General features: G+C 44.6%; 1 protein-coding gene across 1 annotated transcript in view; it reads right to left on the reverse strand.

Annotated features, from left to right (window-relative positions):
* Positions 1-18,814, reverse strand: part of nup155 (nucleoporin 155) — a 206,695-nt gene that overhangs the window by 75,403 nt on the left and 112,478 nt on the right. The window contains exons 18-19 of the mRNA XM_087975422.1: positions 5,224-5,286; positions 4,590-4,749 (exon numbers count right to left, since the gene is read on the reverse strand). Of these exons, the coding sequence (XP_087831548.1) occupies positions 4,590-4,749; positions 5,224-5,286 (223 nt within the window). The remainder of the gene's footprint in view (positions 1-4,589; positions 4,750-5,223; positions 5,287-18,814) is intronic.

Below are 18,814 nucleotides of genomic sequence, written 5' to 3' on the forward strand. Positions count from 1 at the left end.
AGAATGCAAGAGAGTCAGGGACAGAAGTGAGTGTAATGACCATCACTGAGGTGGTGGTGCAGGGGAAGCTGAAAGGTCTGAAGGCGGATTCATCACCTGGGCTGGATTGACTATACTCTACAGTGCTTCAGGAGATTGCTGAGGAGATGACAGAGGCATTGGTGGTGATCTTTCAGGAATCACTGGAGTCAGGAAGGATCTCAAAGGATCTTAAAGTGACTGATGAAACACCCCTATTAAAGAAGGGAGTGAGGCATAAGGCAGGGAAGACTGGTTAGCCTGACCTTGGCATTGGTAATATTTTAGAATTTATTCAGGAGGGGATAGTAGAGTACTGAGAAGTGCACGACAAATTACAGCTGCGACAGCACAGCTTCATCAAAGGGAGGTCATGCCTGTAAAATCGATTACAATTCTTTGAATAGGTAATGAGCAAATTAGATAAAGGAGAGCAAATGGATATGCCTCTTCACATTTCCAGAAACCTTTCACAGGCCTTTTACACAGAAAGCTGGTAAATATGAAAAGGGCCCATGGTGTCAGGTGCAAGGTATTGGCATTATAGAGGATTGGTTGACATGGCAGAAGATGGAGAATAGGGACAATGGGGTCTTTTTCAGGATGGTCGGCAGTGACAACAGAGTTCTGCAGGGGTCAGTGTTGGGATTCATGTTGTATGTTTATATTTTACATGAACAATCTGCATGAAGGAACGGACGACATTGTTGCTAATCACACAAAGATATGTAGAAGGACAGGTAGCACTGAGGAAGTGGAGAGACTGCAGAAGGACTTGAACAGGCTCAGCAGAGGCAGATTGAATACCATGTGCGTCAGCATTTCCTGTCTAATCTGGCCTAGCCAGTGAAGTTCACATCCCACAGACAAATAATTTTTAATAATTCAATGTTTGGTCTAGATTTTCCCCATTTGAAACCTGTACCGGTTGTTCATTGTCATGGAGCATTCCTGATGAAGGGCTTTTGCCCGAAACATTGATTCTCCTGCTCCTCGGATGCTGCCTGACCTGCTGTGCTTTTCCAGCACCACTCTAATCTTGATATCAATTGATTTGTCAGCTTGGCAGTGCGGTGGCAACTGGAATTCAACCTGAAAAAGTGAGAGGTAATGCACTTGGGAAGGATTAACAAGGCAGGGTTTGTACCTGGAATGGTAGGAACCTAGAAAGCACTGAAGATCAGGGGAACCTTGCAGTCCGCAGAACTCTGAAGAGAGCAGCACATAAGGTGTTTTCAAAGGCACATAGAAAACAGTTGTTTTTATTAGCCAGGGCATGGTGTAAAAAAGCACAGAGGTTATGTTAGAATTATATAAAATGCTGGTTAGGTCACGCTGAGTGCTGCATACAGTTCTGGTTGCACTAGAGAGGGTGCAGATGTGATTCACTAGGATGACACCTGGGCTGGAGTGATTACATAGGAGAGAGAGAGAGATCAGCTGGGGTTGTTTTCCTTGGAGAGTGAAGGTTGAGAGGCAACTGATAGAGGTGTGTAAGCATATGAGGAGCCAAGATATGGTGGACAGGAGGGCACTTTTGCCATTAATAGAAAGGTATCATAACCATGGGCTGCAGATTTTACGAACTGCCAGAGGAAGTGATAAAGGCAAGTACAATTCCAATATTTAAAAAGATATTTGGACAGGTACATTCATAGGAATGGACATGGGCCAAATGCAGGCAAATGGGATGAGTTCAGTTCAGAAAACGTGGTCAGTATGGATGAGTTAGGCTGAAGGGTTAGTTTCAAGCTGTATGACTCCATTTAAGTGACATAGATTCGAAGAAGAGAATGGAAGAGAATTTTGGAGAATGTACGGAGTCTGGAATTTTCTGCTTAAAAAGATTGGTAGACTCAAAAGATCTTGTACATGAAACCAATATTTAGACATTCACTTGCATTGCCACAGCCTCCATGGCTATGGGCCAGAAGCTGGAAGACAGGTTAATGTTGTCAAAGTTTTATTGATTGTATGGATACATTCGTCCAAGACATCACTTTTAGTGCTGTAACCATCTATGAGTCCCTGCTGGCTGAATCTATACCTAGCTGTAGTTGTTGGATGTCTCTATCCATAGCGCGTTATTCCTTCGAAGAAGTCAAATAAATGTGTTGACCACGATTCCCTTTTAACAAGGTGACATTTCCTGATTACCTCGAGTTCTGTGAAGTGTACAGCTTTAATGATCAATTCTCTCACCTTTCTCACAACAGACTTCAAGCAAACTAACTTGCCTGTACAGCAGTTTCCTGTATGCTGCCTCCCTCTTCTTGAATAAATGGGTTATAGTTGTCACTTTGCATTGTACAGAACCTTTCAAGAATCAAGTAAATTTTGGAAAATTACCACCAATGCATCTACGGCCTCAGCAGCAACGTGTCTTAAGGCCTTGGGATAAAGTCCTGCTGGTCCCAGAGATTTGGCAAGCTACAGCTGCATCAGGTTGTTTCTCTGGTGATTGTAATATCATTAGGTTCCCCGCTTTCTCTGAACTTCTAATTTTACAGCTGGTACTGGAATGTATTTTGGATTCATGCAAAGAAAGAAGCAAAATATTTGTCCATATCCTACCCAATTCCTTATTATCTTCTGTTAATTCTACGTTCTCAGTTCGCAGAGGACAAACACTCATTTCCTTTTTGTTTGTTAAATACCTGGACAAATTCTTGCTGTTTTTACACTGCTACTGTGCATTTTCTTGGATTCTAATTTCTTCTTCCTGATGAACGTTTTACTAATTCGCTGCCTTATATTCTGACCAGCCATTGATCACATATCTAAAACAGTTTTATGCTTTTTCCTTCAGTTTGATGCTTTCCTACTTCCTATATTAAGTCATAGGTGGCCGGGTGACTCACCCATTATAATTTTTCATTATCACAGCAATTATCTGAAGTATTCTGAAATATTTCATAAAATATCTGCCACAGTGTCTCCATTGCTCGATCTCCAGTTCACTTCAGCCAGCGGAGCTTTCACGCCCACATAATTGCCTTTATTCACATTTAAATACAAGTCTTTGACCTACTTTGCTCTTCAAATTGGATGTAAACTTCAATCACACTGTGTTGCTGTTACCTTGGAGTACCTTCACTCGGAGGTCAACAATTAATTAGATTAGATTACATTAGATTACATTACAGTGTGGAAACAGGCCCTTCGGCCCAACAAGTCCACACCGACCCACCGAAGCGCAACCCACCCATACCCCTACATTTACCCCTTACCTAACACTACGGGCAATTTAGCATGGCCAATTCACCTGACCTGCACATCTTTGGACTGTGGGAGGAAACCGGAGCATCCGGAGGAAACCCACGCAGACACGGGGAGAACTTGCAAACTCCACACAGTCAGTCGCCTGAGGCGGGAATTGAACCCGGGTCTCTGGCGCTATGAGGCAGCAGTGCTAACCACTGTGCCACCGTGCCGCCCACTTAACTTTGAGTCAGGTGATCAGGATGTCATCTCTAACTATTGCACAAATGCCATCCTTAATTAACAATGCTCCCTCTGCATCTTTATTGAGCTGCTAATTCTACTTCAAGGTCAGCCACCTCTCTACTCCAGCCCCAATCCTGATTGGTGTTACATCCACAAGCATCCACTTCCTCCATCCATCATCAATACTCAGCAGGGTGCAACATGCAGTACAAAATGCACTGCAGACATTCACCAAAAATCCTTAGACAGCATCTTCCAAACTCTCTCACTTCCATCTAGAAAATCAACAGCAACAGATACATGGGAACATCTGCACATCAAGAATGTTAAAGGAAATTTGAAGGGCTCAATGGTCTCCTCATTGTACTCTTCAAAATACCAAATCCTTTCATATATGAATTGTTATACTATTATGTTATTTAGTTTTATTTCGTTAATTTATATATATTTTAACTCCTCTGGAATTCCTAGTTATACCTTTTACAAATACACTGGTCCCAGCAAGGTTCAAATGTGAGTAGAAACCCAAAACCCAGGCTCCTGTTCTGAGGACATGGGCTTGAATCTCACCGTGGCAGACAATGAAATCTGAATTAAATTGCAACAAGCTAGTCTAATGGCAAACATATAGCCAATGTCCATTGTTGTAAAGACCCATCGAGTTCATTATCATTCTGTATTAATGCCATCTTTATCAGTTTCATGTTCAAGTGACTCCAGACCCATAGCAATTGCCCTCTGGGCAATTATGAATGGACAATAAATGCTCTCCTCACCAGTGGTGCCCACACAAGAACCACCATCGCTAACCATTACAGATACTATTGCTCCTAACCTCCATGTCCCGTTATACCTCACTTACAGACACAGCTTCCCATCCTGATCAAACCCTCTTCAAAATGGTGTGACTCTTTTTTTTAGCACAAAGACTCCAAGTAACTTACTCCTTTCCCTGATGCATCCAGCATCTGGAGCTCAATCTCCAGCTCAAATTCTGAGAAGAAGTGCAAAGCTGAACCAAAACAGCAAGTTACAACCACAAAACAGGGCATAGAGTTTCTGCACTGAACAGTCATGGTGTGTTAAACGGAATCATGCATTGAGTTTCAAGCTTGGAAACTTACCCCAGGATCCTGGTAAAATAGATGCAGATGCCGTTATGCTTTCCAGAAAAGACCACCTCTGGTCCAGACATTGTCGTGACTGGAGGCAGAGGGGCCCCGCCATAGACTCCAGGACTTCCAGGGGAGAACAGAGGTGTTGACATGCCAACAGGCTTCAAACCTGAAGGGTGGGTTGGGGAAGAGAATTGAGTAGAGGGACAGAAAGGAAAGAGAAATAAAAGGGGGGAGAAGGGCAGAAGAGATTGTACAGAGAGAATGAAAAGGGAGACAGAGAGAGAGAGAGAAGAGTGTAATAGATAGGAAGAGAAAGCAAGAGAGAGAAGAGAGCAAGAGGAGAGAGAAAATTGAAAGGAGAGAAGGGGAGGAGAAGCGAGAGAGCGAAAGAATCAGGAGGGACAATAGAGAGAAAGACGAAGTGTGGATGGGGATGCAATCAGGGGGATTGGGAGAGAGAGAGAAAAAAAAAGTCAGAAATACAAACCCACAATACAGTTCGCCAGAAATTGGGTAACACATGGTAGGTGGGGGAGCAGAAAGCAAATCGCACATGTGACATCAGGAAAGTGGGGGACATGATATGCAACCTGCCACATGGTAAGAACAGTGTAAAATCAGTATCTTTAATTAGCAATACCTGACACTGGAATAGCCGACATACTGGGACTGGAGAAGGGGCTACCATAAGGCATCAAGGGCACTGCAGCAAAGAGAGAGCAGGTCACAAATGCTAGTTAGTGTCCAAGAAATGAACATTTGCTCTCATAATATACAACTATAACTCCTGTATCTTGCAGACTGAATAAATACGATCAGCAGGAACCCAATTCCCCAGTTTAACAGACACTAGGAGTCAGTGCTTAACTTATCTTTTCATTAGGAGAAAGTGAGGACTGCAGATGCTGGAGATCAGAGCTGAAAATGTATTGCTGGAAAAGTGCAGCAGGTCAGGCAGCATCCAAGGAGCAGGAGAATCGACGTTTCCTGAAGAAGGGCTCATGCCCGAAATGTCGATTCTCCTGCTCCTTGGATGCTGCCTGACCTGCTGCACTTATCTTTTCATTAGTGCATTAAAGTGAGACACTACATTTCAGTTCCCAAAAACACTGCCCAATCTCTTTGTCTCTTTCATCCCTGATTCTTCCTGTTATCCATTTTAACAGCAAGAGCAGCATAATTTCTCATTTAAATCTTAATAGCTGTAAAGTTTTGAAATGTTGCTATTTAAATTACATTGGTATACTCCCTGAAAGAAAACTGCAAGCTAGAGGTTAAATACTAATCAATCAAGAATTGAAAGGTTGTCAGCTTTTATTGCAAAGCAATTTTGTTACAAGTATAAGGCAGTCTTGCTGCTGTGGGTTTCCAGATTATTGGTCTCTTCACTAATCCACTCACAAGTGCTTTATGTTTACTCATTCATAACTTCTTACTATAATTTAGTCTCATTCATCCATTCACAATACCGCGGTTCGGTAATATATTTTACTATTGCAAAATAGACCAAATTAGGGTGGCACGGTGGCTAGCACTGCTGCCTCTCAGCACCAGAGTCCCAGGTTCGGTTCCAGCCTCGGACGACTGTCTGTGTGGAGTTTGCATATTCTCCCAGTGTCTGCGTGGGTTTCCTCCGGGTGCTCCAGCTTCCTCCCACAGTCACAAAGATGTGCAGGTGAGGTGAATTGGCCATGCTAAATTGCCCACAGTGCTGGGTGCATTAGTCAAAGGGAAATGGGTGGGTTACTTTTCAGAGGGTCGGTGTGGACTGGTTGGGCCGAAGGGTCTGTTTCCACACTGTAGGAAATCGAATCTAATCTAAAACAACCCATTATTGCAGTTGTGGGGTTCAGCAGAAACACACAGGGCAGGAAAGAATAAAAGGGCAGAATTGATTGAATGAGGGAAATGTCATTTGAGCAGAATCAATGTTTCCAGTGGCAACAACAGTGATAAAAAGGGAACTGAAGAGAGCAGGTAGGCTTGACCATCTAACATAGTTAAAGCCCTCGAGAGCACAACAGGAGGCAACCGCAGAGCATTTACATTTGATCTAAACCACTTAACTGAACAGACAATTCTCAAGTACCTGTCTGAATGGGTCCGTTTCAAGTACTTTACAGATAAAACAAACAAACCGTCTAAATCACAGAAAGGAGAGTTATTTCAATAAACTGATAACTGCACCCTGTAAATATTAGGCACATTAATAATACGTAAACTGTATCCTGTAAATGTTGAAGCTATGCATTTTGGGAAAGCAAATCTTAGCAGGACTTATACACTTAATGGTAAGGTCTTAGGGAGTGTTCCTGAACAAAGAGACCTTGGAGTGCAGGTTCATAGCTCCTTGAAAGTGGAGTCACAGGTAGATAGGATAGCGAAGAAGATGTTTGATATGCTTTCCTTTATTGGTCAGAGTATTCAGAACAGGAGTTGGGAGGTCATGTTGCAGCTGTACAGGACATTGGTTCGGCCACTGTTGGAATATTGTGTGCAATTCTGGTCTCTTTCCTATCGGAAAGATGTTGTGAAACTTGAAAGGGTTCAGAAAAGATTTACAAGGATGTTTCCAGGGTTGGAGGATCTGAGCTATAGGGAGAGCCTGAACAGGCTGGGGCTGTTTTCTCTGGAGCGTCGGAGGCTGAAGGGTGACCTTATAGAGGTTTTATAAAATTATGAGGGGCATGGATAGGATAAATAGGCAAAGTCTTTTCCCTGGGGTCGGAGAGTCCAGAACTAGAGGGCATAGGTTTAGGGTGAGAGGGGAAAGATATAAAAGAGACCTAAGGGGCAACTTTTTCATGCAGAGGGTGGTATGTGTATGGAATGAGCTGCCAGAGGATGTGGTGGAGGCTGGTACAATTGCAACATTTAAGAGGCATTTGGTTGGGTATATGAATAGGAAAGGTTTGGAGGGATATGGGCAGGGTGCTGGCAGGTGGGACTAGATTGGATTGGGATATTTGGTCGGCATAGACGGGTTGGACCGAAGGGTTTGTTTCCATGCTGTACATCTCTATGACTCTATTAATGTATTCATACTTGTATCCTGAAAATGTTGTTATCCTATTAATGAATGGTCTGTGAATGATATGGATTGGTATAAGAAAATCCATTTCCACTCAATGTTGCAGCTTCAGCTCAAACAGCAAGTTCCCCGAATAAAGACAACTGAATGTTATTTGATCACCTGTCTCACCCTGGCTCGTGGTCTAGAAAGAACCTGACACTGCTATTATACAAAGGCCTAATCCTGCTCCTATACCTTATGGTCACATCCAGCTCCTTCACAAACTTTCACGTGCTAATGAGCTGAACCTTCATTCTTTGAAGGTCTCAAGAATATAGATCTCCATATGTACTCAACCTCTTACCTTAGGACAGCCTTATCAATCCAGGGACCATTCGAGTGAACTAAAATGGCCCCTCGATGAGACCAGACTGCAGTCTTCTCCATATTTAAGGACAATGGGAGTTCAGTAGAATGGTCCCTGGATTGATACAGCATTCTTAAAATGAGGAGTTGAGAATGTATAAAGATCTATATTTGATTCCTTAAAAGAATGAGTATTCAGCTCACTGGAACTTCGAAGATACTGAAGGGGCTGGATATGACCACAAGATATAGGAGCAGATGGAATTATGAAATCCATGTTCACTCATCAACTACACTAACCTGATGTACTCTCCCTCCTTATCATTGAAAATTTAAACAAAATCAATTTGTTTTTCATCAGCCAAGCAGCTTGTTGTGGGTCTGGAGTCACATGTAGACCAGGCCAGGTCAGGATGGCAGTTGCCTCCCCTGAAGGACATTAGTGAATAAAATATGTTTTTTCCAACAATGGATTCATGATCATTGACAGACTCTTACTTGTAGATTTTCTCTTAATTCTGCATTTTGGGAAAACAAATCTTAGCAGGACTTATACACTTAATGGTAAGGTCCTAGGGAGTGTTGCTCAACAAAGAGACCTTGGCGTGCAGGTTCATAGCTCCTTGAAAGTGGAGTCGCAGGTAGATAGGATAGTGAAGAAGGCGTTTGGTATGCTTTCCTTTATTAGTCAGAGTACTGAGTATAGGAGTTGGGAGGTCATGTTGCAGCTGTACAGGATATTGGTTAGGCCACTGTTGGAATATTGCGTGCAATTCTGGTCTCCTTCTTATCGGAAAGATGTTGTGAAACTTGAAAGGGTTCAGAAAGGATTTACAAGGATGTTGCCAGGGTTGGAGGATCTGAGCTACAGGGAAAGGCTGAACAGGCCGGGGCTGTATTACCTGGAGCGTCGGAGGCTGAGGGGTGACCTTATAGAGGTTTACAAAATTATGAGGGGCATGGATAGGATAAATAGGCAAAGTCTTTTCCCTGGGGTCGGGGAGTCCAGAACTAGAGGGCATGGGTTTAGGGTGAGAGGGGAAAGATATAAAAGAGACCTAAGAGGCAACCTTTTCACGCAGAGGGTGGTACATGTACGGAATGAGCTGCCAGAGGATGTGGTGGAGGCTGGTACAATTGCAACATTTAAGAGGCATTTGGATGGGTATATGAATAGGAAGGGTTTGGAGGGACATGGGCCAGGTGCTGGCAGGTGGGACTAGATTGGGTTGGGATATCTGGTCGGTGTGGGCGGGTTGGATCGAAGGGTCTGTTTCCATGCTGTACATCTCTATGACTCTATGACTCTAATTAGGCTTTTCAGGACATCAAGTCTGCTCTGCCATTCTATCTCAGCTAATATGTCTGATAACCCCATTCTCCTGCCTTATCCCTGTAACCTTTGATCCTCCTACTACTCATAAACCTATCGAACTCTGCCTTAAATACACTAAATGACTTGGCTTCCACAGCCTTCTTGCACAATGAGTTCCACAGCATCACCATGTTCTGGCTGGAGAAATGCTTCTCATCTCAGTTGTGAAGTGTTGCCCTTTACTCTAGTTGTCCTACTCTTTCTAGTCTTTCCTACTCGTGGAAAGATCTTCCCCATACCCAGTCTCTTCAGGCCTCTCAATAATCTCCAAGTTTCAGTCAGATCTCCTTTCATCCTTCTAAATTTCATTAAGTACAGATCCAGAGCACTCAAACTTATCCTCCAAGTGCCACCAATCATCTCAGCCTATGTTCCTTAGGGAAGTGTGAGGGGCCAAACTATCTTCAGTCACCTTCCCTCTATCATAAGGCCAGAAATGGGGAAGCTCACTGACAACTGCACCATGTCAGCACCTCCTCAGATACTGAAGCATTCATGTCCAAATGCAGCAAGATCTCCAGGACCGCAATTTCCCTTCCCACGTGGTTAAAGATACCCTCCAACGCATCTCGTCCACATCCCGCACCTCCGCCCTCAGACCCCACCCCTCCAATCGTAACAAGAACAGAATGCCCCGATGCTCACCTTCCACCCTACCAACCTTCGCATAAACCAAATCATCCGCCGACATTTCCGCCACCTCCAAACAGACCCCACCACCAGGGATATTTCCCTCCCCACCCCTTTCCGCCTTCCACAAAGACCGTTCCCTCCGTGACTACCTGGTCAGATCCACGCCCCCCCTACGACCCACCCTCCCATCCTGGCACTTTCCCCTGCCACCGCAGGAACTGTAAAACCTGTGCCCACACCTCCTCCCTCACATTCATCCAAGGCCCTAAAGGAGCCTTCCACATCCATCAAAGTTTTATCTGCACATCCACCAATATCATTTATTGTATCCGTTGTTCCCGATGTGGTCTCCTCTACATTGGGGAGACTGGGCACCTCCTAGCAGAGTGCTTGAGGGAACATCTCTGGGACACCCGCACCAATCAACCACACCGCTCCGTGGCCCAACATTTCAACTCCCCTTGCCACTCTGCCGAGGACATGGAGGTCCTGGGCCTCCTTCACCGCAGCTCCCTCACCACCCGACGCCTGGAGAAAGAACGCCTCATCTTTCGCCTCGGAACACTTCAACCCCAGGGCATCGATGTGGACTTCAACAGTTTCCTCATTCCCCTTCCCCCACCTCACCCTGGTTCCAAACTTCCAGCTCAGCACTGTCCCCATGACTTGTCCTACTTGCCTATCTTCTTTTCCACCTATTCATTCAGCCCTCCTCCCTGACCTATCACCTGCATCCCCTCCCCCAAGCACCTATTGTACTCTATGCTACTTTCTCCCCACCCCCACCCTCCTCTCATTTCTCTCTCCACCCTTCAGGCATTCTGCCTGCATTCCTGATGAAGGGCTTTTGCCCGAAACGCCGATTTTACTGCTCCTCGGATGCTGCCTCAACTGCTGTGCTTTTCTAGCACCACTAATCCAAGATCTCCATTACATCCAGGCTTGGCTGACAACTGGAACATTACATTCATATCACATGAAGTGTCAGGCAAAGATTGTCTCCAACAACAGAGAAACTCACTATTCTTCCTTGACATTCAATGGTGTTAGTATCACAATCTCCCAGCGATCAATATCCTGGGGTTACCAATTGACCAGAAAGTGAACGAGATTAGTCATATAACTACAGTGGCTATGAGAACAGATCAAAGTCTAGGAAAACTGCAGCAAGTAACTCACCTCCTGACTCCCAAGAGCCTGTTCACCATCTACAGAGCCCAAGTCAGGAGTATAATGGAATACTCACCACTTCCCTGTTAGCCACTCTTGTCAAAAGGTTTCTTAAAATGTCACTTTGAAATTGCACTGCCTTTAACCACTTAGTACCTAGAAAGTACCCTAATCTAACCTTTTCCAGTCCAAAGTGGATCATCTCATACTTGCTTAGTGAAATCCATTTGCCACAGTTTTGTCTATTCATTTAGTCTATTGATGTTGCTTTATAATCTTATGCTATCATCTACACTGTTTACAGTGCTGCCTAACTTTGTGTCATCAGTAAATGCTATTATATGACTTTCCATGCCATTACAGTTGATTCTGCTAATAACATGAGTTTCTTCAGCACAACCTGGCTATAACATGATTGAAAAATTTAGACCAATATTAGTAGAACGTGAACGTTCTTTTCCTGTATTGGCCATAACACAATTCCCGCCCCATTAGATTAAATGGTGCTGCTATTAGACACTTTTCTTGTAACACAGGATTGCACAGGAATGGAACTATCGTGTTATAACAGAACAGACTATATTCAAGTCATAAATAAATAACGTGGAAAATCTAGAAACTAACAACATCAGTGTTTTTTTTATTTATATCGTTTTATCACATTTGGTTTGGAGCTGTGAATTGAGAACTCAAGATGACCTTTGGACTGACTGTGAGCAACAGCGTTTTAAACAAAAGGAGATAAACAAACTAAGTGCTTGTTTCTGAGGCTAGGCCTTGAAGTTAATTGCAGACTGATGTTATTCAAAGTACTCGACAGACATGTCAATTCCGGGGAGGCATTATGATCAGATAGCAGATGTTTTAATGTTTACAAGGGACTCTCAGTCTTAATTGGCACCCCTTGATTCTGAGACTATGCCCTCCAGTCCTAGATTCTACCACGAAGGGAAACATCCTCTCGGTACTGACTTGTCCAGCTCTATATGAATCCAATATGCTTCCATGAGATCACCTATCATCCTTCTAAAATCCAGTAAGTAGTGTCCCAATCTGTTTAACCTTTGCTATCCTTCCATATGAGGGATAATCCAAATGAACCTTCACTGATCTGCTTCCAACGAAACAGCATCTTGCCTTAAATAAGGCGACCAAAACAGCTCATCATACCCTGGATATAGTTAAAAATCACACAACACCAGGTTATAGTCGGAAGCACACTAGCATTCGGAGTGACGCTTCTTCATCAGGTGATTGAAGGAGCGTCACTCCGAAAGCTAGTGTGCTTCCAATTAAACCTGTTGGACTATAACCTGGTGTTGTGTGATTTTTAACTTTGTACATCCCAGTCCAACACCGGCATCTCCAAATCATACCCTGGATATGGTCTCAGCAGCACCTTTAAGTTGCAGAAAAACATCCCGACTCTTATCCTCTGACCCCATCAAATAAGGGGCAACATTCCAATAGCCTTCCTGATGAGCTGCAGTATTTATGTGCTAGCTGTGCTTGTGTATAAGTACCCCAAGTTCTTTCGAGTTTTCTGCATTTAAACAATGTTCTGTTCTTTTGCTCTTCTTTCTAAAGTGGTCAACTATGCATTTTTCCACTTTATACTTGATTGTTTTGCCCATTTACATAACCAATCAATATATCTCTGTAAACTGTTTATATCCCTCTCGCAATTTGCCTTGCCACCAATTTCAGCAACAGGCAAAGGACAGTGAGAGAGTTTCAAGTCAGGATGGTGACTGATTTCAAGGAGAACGCCCAGGTGTTTGCCATGTATCTGCTGCTCTTGTCCTGAGAAAAGGAGTTGAGACGGTCGAGTCTGTGGGGAGCAGTTTGAAGGTGGGGTCGCAGCAGCAGCACGGAGTGAGTATAAAACTCACTGAGCTTGGGGAGTGCGGCCTAATCATACATTGCCACTGCAAAAATTACTAGAGTGACATCACAGGGAAGCTGTGACCTAATTGGCTGGTAGGAAATCTGTAGCAAGTTTGAAAAAGAGAATAGCAGAGAAGTATTAGAAATTAATTAACTCAAATTTATATAAATTGATAAAGTAATTAAGTAGAGATGCCTGGGCAGGGGAAGTGCTGCAGCTATATGATGTGGGAGCTGGTTGATCCCATTATGAATTGCAGTAACCTGCACCAGGTGTTGGTTACTGGAGGAACTCCGACTCAGAATTGATGAGCTGGAATCTGACATTCAAACACTGCGGCGCTTTGTTTCAGGAGACGGTCACACCTGGTGGATTAAGTAATTCAAATTCAGTCAGTGATCAGGATAGCAGGGTGTGATTGCAAGTGAGGCAGATAAGGCGATCCTGAGTTCAGGAATGGAGGAGCCTCAGCTTGTGACCTTATCCAACAGGTATGAGGTACTTGCTCCCTGTGTAGATGAGGAAACGGACAGTGGACAGGATGAGCCAGCTGACCACATCACTATGGTGCAGAAGGCCATTCAAGAGGGGGGAGCAAGAAGACAGGTGGTAGTTGTAGGGGATTCTATAATTAGGGGGATAAATAGTATCCTTTGCAAACCGGATCGGGAGTCCCGCATGATGTGTTGCCTGCCAGTGTGCAGGACATCTCTGATTGGCTTGAACGAATATTGGAGCAGGAGGTGGAGGATCCAGTTGTTGTGGTCCATGTTGGGACTAACAACATAGGCTAGGAAGGAAGTCCTGTTTTGTGGATTATCAAACACTAGATATAAATCAAGGAACAGGTCCTCAAGGGTTATAATCTCCAGATTACTGCCCGAGCCACATGTAAATTGACCTAGGAATAAGAAAATTAGGGAAGTAAACACGTGGCTAAGGGAGTGGTGTGGGAAAGAGGAGCTCCATTTCATGGAGCATTGATATCAGTTTTGGAACAGAAGGGATCTGTACCAATGGGACGGTCTCCACCTGAACTGATCTGGAACCAGAGTTCTAGCAAAAAGGATAATACGGTGGTCACTACAACTTTAAAGTTGTAACTCGGAGGTGGGGGGGGGGGAAGAGAAGGAAAAGGGAAAGGGAAAGTGGCAGGACATATGATGATTAACAAAAAGGTAAGTAGTAGGTTAGCATGTGTGCCGGAGGGTTTAATTACAAGGCAGTTGAAACTTTATTGCTGGAACAGCACAGCAGGTCAGGCAGCATCCAGGGAACAGGAGATTCGACGTTTCGGGCACAGGCCCTTCTTCAGGAATTACAAGGCAGACTATGAAAGAAGTAAAAGGGAAGGATAACTCAGGAGATATTATTAGGCCACCCAATAGCAGCAGAGATGTGGAGGAACAGATTGGGAAACAGATTTTGGAAAGGTGCAGAAGCCTCAGGGTCGTAGTCATGGGCGACTTCAACTTCCCAAATATTGATTGGAAGCTCTTTAGATCAAGTAGATTGGATGGGGCGGTGTTTGTGCAGTGTGTCCAGGAAGCTTTTCTAACGCAGTATGTCGATTGTCCAACCAGAGGGGAGGCCATATTGGATTTGGTACTCGGTAATGAACCGGGACAAGTGGTGGGCTTGTTAGTGGGTGAACATTTTGGTGATGGTGACCACAATTCTGTGGCTTTCACCTTGGTTATGGAGAGAGATAGGTGCGCACAACAAGGTAGATTTTATAATTGGGGGAAGGGAAATTACGATGCTGTAAGGCAGGATTTGAGGAGCATACATTGGGAGCATAGGCTGTCAGGGAAGGATGTGGTGGAAATGTGGAACTTTTTCAAAGAGCAGATACGACGTGTCCATGATATGTATGTACCTATCAGGCAGGAAAGAAATGGTCGTGTGAGGGAGCCTTGGTTGACGAGAGAGGTTGAATGTCTGGTAAAGAGGAAGAAGGAGGCTTACATAAGGTTGAGGAAACAGGATTCAGACAGAGCAGTGGAGGGATACAGGATAGCCAGAAGGGACCTGAAGAAAGGGATTAGGAGAGCTAAGAGAGGGCATGAAAAATCGTTGGTAGTTAGGATCAAGGATAACCCCAAGGCATTTTATGCGTATGTGAGAAACCTGAGAATGACGAGAACGAGGGTAGGTGCGATCAAGGACAGTAGTGGGAGACTGTGTATTGAGTCGGAAGAGATAGGAGAGGTCTTGAACAAGTACTTCTCTTCAGTATTTACGAACGAGAGGGACCGTATTGTAGAAGAGGAGAGTGTGAAATGGACTGGTAAGCTAGAAGAGATACCTGTTAGGAAGGAAGATGTGTTGGACATTTTGAACAACTTGAGGATAGACAAGTCCCCCGGGCCTGACGGGATATATCCTAGGATTATGTGGGAAGCAAGAGAGGAAATTGCAGTACCGTTGGCAATGATCTTCTCGTCTTCACTGGCAACGGGGGTGGTACCAGGGGACTGGAGAGTAGCGAATGTTGTGCCCCTGTTCAAAAAAGGGAATAGGGATAACCCCGGGAATTACAGGCCTGTTAGTCTTACTTCTGTGGTAGGCAAAGTAATGGAAAGGGTACTGAGGGATAGGATTTATGAGTATCTGGAAAGACACTGCTTGATTAGGGACAGCCAGCACGGATTTGTGAAGGGTAGGTCTTGCCTTACAAGTCTTATTGAATTCTTCGAGGAGGTGACCAAGCATGTGGATGAGGGTAGAGCAGTGGATGTAGTGTACATGGATTTTAGTAAGGCATTTGATAAGGTTCCCCATGGTAGGCTTATGCGGAAAGTCAGGAGGCATGGGATAGAGGGAAATTTGGCCAATTGGAGAGAAAACTGGCTAACCGGTCGAAGGCAGAGAGTGGTGGTAGATGGTAAATATTCAGCCTGGAGCCCAGTTACAAGTGGAGTTCCGCAGGGATCAGTTCTGGGTCCTCTGCTGTTTGTAATTTTTATTAATGGCTTAGATGAGGGAGTCGAAGGGTGGGTCAGTAAATTTGCAGATGATACGAAGATAGGTGGAGTTGTGGACAGTGAGGAGGGCTGTTGTTGGCTGCAGAGGGACTTAGATATGATGCAGAGCTGGGCTGAGGAGTGGCAGATGGAGTTCAACCCTGCCAAGTGTGAGGTTGTCCATTTTGGAAGAACAAATAAGAATGCGGAATACAGGGTTAATGGTAGGGTTCTTAGTCAGGTGGAGGAACAGAGGGATCTTGGGGTCTATGTACATAGATCTTTGAAGGTTGCCACTCAGGTGGATAGAGTTTGTAAGAAGGCCTATGGAGTATTATCATTCATTAGCAGAGGGATTGAATTCAAGAGTTGTGAAGTGATGTTGCAGCTGTACAGGACTTTGGTTAGGCCACATTTGGAGTACTGTGTGCAGTTCTGGTCGCCTCACTTTAGGAAAGATGTGGAAGCTTTGGAAAGGGTGCAGAGAAGATTTACCAGGATGTTGCCTGGAATGGAGAGGAAGTCGTACGAGGATAGGTTGAGAGTTCTCGGCCTTTTCTCGTTGGAACGGCGAAGGATGAGGGGTGACTTGATAGAGGTTTATAAGATGATCAGAGGAATAGATAGAGTAGACAGTCAGAAACTTTTTCCCCGGGTGCAACAGAGTGTTACAAGGGGACATAAATTTAAGGTGAAGGGTGGAAGGTATAGGGTAGATGTCAGGGGTGGGTTCTTTACCCAGAGAGTGGTGGGAGCATGGAATGTGCTGCCCGTGGGAGTGGTAGAGTCGGAATCATTGGCGACCTTTAAGCGGCATTTGGATAGGTACATGGATGGGTACTTAATCTAGGTTAGAAGTTCGGCACAACATCGTGGGCCGAAGGGCCTGTTCTGTGCTGTATTGTTCTATGTTCTATGTTCTAGATGTTGGAAATCGTGAGGGTATGAAAACTAGCATTAGGACACTTTCCCTGAATGCTCGCAGCATTCGTAACAAGATTGATGAGTTAATGGTACAAATCTTCGTGAAAGAATATGAGTTAGTATCCATTACAGAGACATGGTTACAAGATGGTCACGACTGGGAGGTAAATATCCAGGAGTACCAGACCATTCAGAAGGACAGACAGGAAGGTAAGGGAAGTGGACACTCTGATATTCAAGGACGACATCAGGGCAGTACTCAAGAGATGATATAGGTTCTATGGAGAATAAGGTTGAATCCATTTGGGTGGAAATTAGAACTTCTAATAATAAAAAGTCACTGACAGGTATAGTCTATAGACGCCCGAATAATAACATCACTCTGGGACAGACAATAAACAAAGAAATAACTAGTGCCTGTAAAGATGGTACAGCAATTATCATGGGGGATTTTAATCTGCATGTTGATTGGTTGAACCAGGTTAGGGTAGCCTTGAGGAGGAGTTTGTTGAGTGCATCCGTGACAGTTTTCTTGCACAGTATGAAATGGGAGCGATAAGGGAGCAAACTATTCTAGATCTGGTTCTGTGTAATGAGACAGGAATAATTAATGACTTCATGGTTAGGGATCCTCTTGGAAGGAGCAATGACTATATGGTTGAATTTGGAATACAGGCGGAGAGTGTGAAGATAAAATTCAAGATAAAGTCCAAAAAAAGATTAAGTCCTAAAACAAGGGAGACGACAAGAGGCGGAGAGAGGAGTTGGCTCAAGTAGACTGGAAACAAAAACTTTTTGGTCTGTTGACAAGCAGTGGAGGACTATTAAAGCAATTTTTATCAAGTACTCAGCAAGAGTATATTCCAGAAAAAAGGAAGGACAAGAAAAGGGATAATCTGCCATGGGTAAAAATCAACAAGAAAAAAGTGAGGACTGCAGACGCTGGAGATCAGAGTTGGAAGTGTGGTGCTGGAAAAGCACAGCCGGTCAAGCAGCATCTGAGGAGCAGGAGAATTGACGTTTCAGGCATAAGCCCTTCATCAGGAATGAGGCTTGTGGGCTGGGGGGGGTTGAGAGATAAATGGGAGGGGGTGGGGCTGGGGGAAAGATAGTTGGGAATGCGATAGGTAGACGAAGGTGGGGGTGAAAACGATAGGTCAGAGAGGAGGGTAGAGCAGACAGGTGGGAAGGAAGATGGACAGGTAGGACAGGTCAAGGGGGCAAAGGATCCTTCAACATCTGACAGAAATTTACCTGTACTCACACACACGTCATCTACAGTATCTCCTCTACATCAGGGAGACAGGATGTCAACTTGCGGATCGTTTCAGAGAACAGCTCTGGGACACCCCCACACTGACCAACCCCACTGCCCTGTGGTTGAATACTTCAACTCCCCCTCCCCCAAGGACATGCAGGTCCTGGACCTCCTCCATTGCCAAACCCTAACCATCCAATGCCTGGAGGAACAACACCTCATCTTCTGCCTTGGGACCCTCCAACCACACGGGATCAAGTGGATTTCACCAGTTTCCCGATTTCCCTTTGCCCCCACCTTATCCCAGTCCCAACCATCCAACATGGTACCATCCCCTCGACATGTCCACCTTCCTACCCACCTATCGACTCCACCCTCCTCTCTGACGTTTCACTTTCACCCCCACTTTCATCTCCCAATCACATTCTCAGCTACCTTCCCCCCCCAGCCTCAACACTCTCCCACTCATCTCTTATCCCCCTTGGCCAACTAGCCTCATTCCTCATGAAGGGCTTATGCCTGAAACGTTGACACTCCTATTCCACAGATGCTGCCTGATCGGCTGTGCTTATTCTACCATGGGTATCCAAGGAAATAAGGGAGGCTATCAAACTGAAAGAGAAGAATACAATGTGGCC

This window comes from Chiloscyllium plagiosum, unplaced genomic scaffold (genome assembly GCF_037043375.1).
Source record: "Chiloscyllium plagiosum isolate Xiang-an unplaced genomic scaffold, Cpla_swu_hap1 HiC_scaffold_2, whole genome shotgun sequence".
Lineage (NCBI taxonomy): Eukaryota > Metazoa > Chordata > Chondrichthyes > Orectolobiformes > Hemiscylliidae > Chiloscyllium > Chiloscyllium plagiosum.